Genomic DNA, 3,782 nt, shown 5'->3' with positions numbered 1-3,782 from the left:
TTTTTTTTTTTTTTTTGCAGTTTTTGACCAGGGCTGGATTTGAACCTGCCACCTCCGGCATATGGGGTCAGTGCCATAGTCCTTTGAGCCACAGGCACCACCCCCCTGCTTTTTTCTTAGATTCAGCAATAAATTAAGCAAAACACAAGTTGAGTCTGATATTATCACAGGAACAGGCATAAATTAGGCAGAATAAGTCATAGTTGAAGATTACATAGGATTTAACATCAGAAGCTAACAAGTGCTAAATATAAAACTTTTATCAACTTCATATCTGAGTATGAAACTATCTGAGTTAGAAACTCTTCCTAACTTGAGCTAGTAGCCCAGACTAATAATAAATGCAATATTCTTTTTTACCATCCTCCCACTAACCAAAATTATCATAAACCTTTCTTAAGCTCTTAAAATACCCCCACTAGCCATACAGCACTCCACTTAGAACTGGAGAGATAAAGAGAGAGACGAGAATACCTCCGCCATTGTTGTAAGTCAGATAAGGAAATCTCCACACATTTCCCAATCCCACTGCATATCCAACCATAGATAGAAGATAATCTGATTTTTTGGACCAGTTACCACGATCCTGATTCTCATCATTTTCACCAACGTGGAAGTTCTCTGATGAAGCCGTCACTTTCTGGGAAAGAGAAAATGTCAACACTTTGTCTTTCACCTATTACAAATGCCACAGAAGCCTAATTTCACAAATCTACAGAGTAACAGAACGTGGGGAGACTGAAAATAATGGCCAAAAGGAATTCTTTCTTAAGTTAGGGAGATTTCTGATGACAGCTACTTTTACTTTATTTGTAACATTTGAATGAGAAAAGTTCTGTGTGTATATATTTTTAGTACTCCTTTGAAGATCATCCACATTTTGGTGAAAACGTTAAATGTTGCACCAGCTTGAAGGGCAAATACAAGTGGACAAATCAGCTTTTAAATATAAAAGTCTAAATGATTAATTAGTGCTAAAGTTAATGCTTTGGAGATTATAATAGATCTTCAAGAAGAAAAATCAAATGTAGCTTTTGTTCGAAAAAGAAAGAATTCATTGACTTATGGACTGATAGTTTGGGATGTTTTGAGTTAAAGGAAGTTTAACTTTTTTGTCTTGGAGAGTAAAATCAGTGCTTTTCTAAAAGCCACAGAATAATATGCAGAGACAAGTTTTCCTTCCCACTAGGTGGAGCAGTTCTCTTGCCACTTTTGGGTGAGGGAGGAGCAGGGATTTTCTTTCAAACTGTTAGCAGCTCCTGGGTGTGAAGGGTTGCTCAGGTCAGACAAGGACCTGTGCTATTTCATTCCCCTCCAGCATATGGACACAGTCTGGAGAGGGGAAGAGAATGGGATTTTGTGGGTATTCCCAAGGCAGAGGATGAGGTGGCCTTGCCCTATCTTCTCAGAGACAGCACTCTTCTCTTTTTTTTCTGTACTCTGTAGGGACATCTCAGGCATACTCCCAAGGTACTCTCAGGGTACTCCCGAGGCAGAGGATGAGGTGGCCTTGCCCTACCTTCTCAGAGAAGCACTCTTCTCTCTTTTTTTCTGTACTCTGTGGGGACATCTCAGGCACATCAAATAGTTGAACAGAAATGTGGAAAACAAGGAACAGCCACAAAGAGCAAAAACAGACAACCCTCTCCCAAAATTAAGTTTTCCCTTCTCAGGCCCTTCACACCTCCCTCAATTACCAGACCCCTACCTCCTTCCTCCTGCTCTTGAAGAAGCTCGGGCACTTCAACTTGTCCATGGTTCACTCACTCCCTCGCTTGATCCGCCTTGCCTCCTCTGGAAGTCTGGCTAAGCTTGACTGGTGACAGGTGCACACTCCTCTGTTCTTACCTGCCAGAATGAGCCACCTTGCCCAGGGGTGGGTCCATTTATGAAGGGAAGCTCTCTCCTCCCCCTCCTGGGCACCCGGAAGAGACCAAAGTGAGACTCTGGTTTTTCCCCTGGGTAAGCCTACATGTAGCAATCCCCTGTCCCGGCCCCGGGAAAGGGCTGGGCTGCGGGATAGCAGAACAGCCTGAGCAGAGATGACTGATAGCCTTTGACTCAGAGCCTTGCAGGTGCCTTTGCAATCTTGCCTCTTTTCCTGGGTTCCCAGCTTCCTCCTAATCTTGCCTCTAGGTCTGGTCTCTGTCCTGGGGCCAAGTGCTGGTTTCCCTGGTGCTAGAGGAGGAGGGGCACAGTGTTCTGCTCCCCTGGCTTCTCCTGAATGGACCATACTGCCTTAGGCCCTCGGATTTCTCAAAGTTATGCCCTTAAATACAAAGCACTTGATCCCCTGGGACAAATGCTGCTTCCAGAGGAAAAGCCCCTGAATTGGGCACCTTGAAAAGCAGCCAGCTAAGATAAGGTTACCCAACTGGCTATGCCTGAAAAGAGCAACTTTGAGCCTATGTCTCAGGCTCCTTTCTCAGCCTTCAGGACTGCTTTGCCTTTGACAGGGATTGCTTTGTTTAGTATTTAAAAGAGGCCAAACACAAACAAATTATTGAGCAGGTTTATGAGAAATTCTAGCTCAAACAAAGGACTCTATTCTACAAAAAAGGTGAGGTCTGGAAAGTAAAGTATGAGGAACCATGTCAGCTTAATCAAGGAGGAAATAATTATTATATTGCTATTTACAAATATAGTACCATTCCATCAGAAAACTCATAGGATTTAAACACAGGACAAATCTGTGCTCATAGAGGAACAAGCAGGTAGCCAAATTCTGTATCCTATCTCCACTAACTGAGAAGAATTTTCCATTTGAAATATAAGTATGCCCTAGGCAATCTAGGCAGGGAAAGTAGAGGAAAGTCTACAAGGGAAGTAGGAAGATAATAAGAAGAAAGTATCAATACATTTGATCTAACTTTGTCTGGAACATAACAAAGATTGACATGTTAGTGCATCTGTGTGTGTGTGTGTGTGTGTGTGTGTGTGTGTGTAGGGTACTGTCAACACATAAGTATCTGTCTATTAGTATTATATACTACAGGTATGACCTTCTTTAAGATAAAGGACTTATTAGCCTGTCTTAGATATAGAAATGAGGAGGGGAACTGAAAAGCAAGTCTAATAACATTTACCATACTATCAAAATCCCATAGAAACAAAAGGGTCCCGTCAAGGGGTACTGCAAACAGTTGGTAACTGAGGGAATAGAAAGAGAACCGAAATCCTAGGAATAGAGAGATTATGGAGATCACAAGGCAGAGGTAGGCGGTATGTAGGGGGAACTACCAGCAACTTTCCTTGTCTGCTATACAGTAGAGCAATTTCTAACATCTTCCAGAGTTAGGGCATCTGAGGCATAAAATTTAAGAGATTTTAGATAATATACTTGTTTCCTTGTTTGTTTGGGGAGATATCATTTTCATTACCTAGCATGTTTTTTTATTACCTGGCTCCCACCTATCTTTTTAGTATCATCTAGTGACATTCTCTGCCTCAAACTCTCAAGCTTGTGTACCTTTTCCTGTATGTGCCCAAATGTGCTGTTTCTCACTTCTGTGCCTTTGCTCATACTATTTCTTCTTTGGGAAATTCCCACCTTCCTCTTCATTTGGCTACTACTCATCCTTTAAGACTGTGCTTAGGTGGCACCTTCTCCAGGCCTTTCCACAATAGTTCCTCCTCTATTAGTGCAGAGTAGGTTGAGATGACTCTCCTTCATATTGCTATGCTACCCTATATTCATTTTTATATTATCCTTATAGTCCCCTAGACTTCGAGTTCTTAGAGGGCCATGAGACTGTCTTAAACTTTCTAAAGGTCTAGCACAG

At 42.0% G+C, this 3,782-nt stretch overlaps 1 protein-coding gene across 1 annotated transcript in view; it reads right to left on the bottom strand.

The window, feature by feature from the left end:
* Nucleotides 1–1,890, bottom strand: part of SLC6A14 (solute carrier family 6 member 14) — a 21,891-nt gene extending 20,001 nt beyond the window's left edge. Inside the window, exons 1-2 of the mRNA XM_003796984.2 lie at nucleotides 1,709–1,890; nucleotides 475–640 (exon numbers count right to left, since the gene is read on the bottom strand). Of these exons, the coding sequence (XP_003797032.1) occupies nucleotides 475–640; nucleotides 1,709–1,756 (214 nt within the window). The 5' untranslated portion in view covers nucleotides 1,757–1,890. The remainder of the gene's footprint in view (nucleotides 1–474; nucleotides 641–1,708) is intronic.
* Nucleotides 1,891–3,782: the final 1,892 nt, after the last annotated feature.

Source organism: Otolemur garnettii, unplaced genomic scaffold (genome assembly GCF_000181295.1).
Source record: "Otolemur garnettii isolate 467f Iridium unplaced genomic scaffold, OtoGar3 scaffold00110, whole genome shotgun sequence".
In the NCBI taxonomy this organism is placed as follows: domain Eukaryota; kingdom Metazoa; phylum Chordata; class Mammalia; order Primates; family Galagidae; genus Otolemur; species Otolemur garnettii.
Note: the sequence above shows the minus strand (reverse complement) of the source record. Positions and strands in the feature narration are given on the sequence as shown.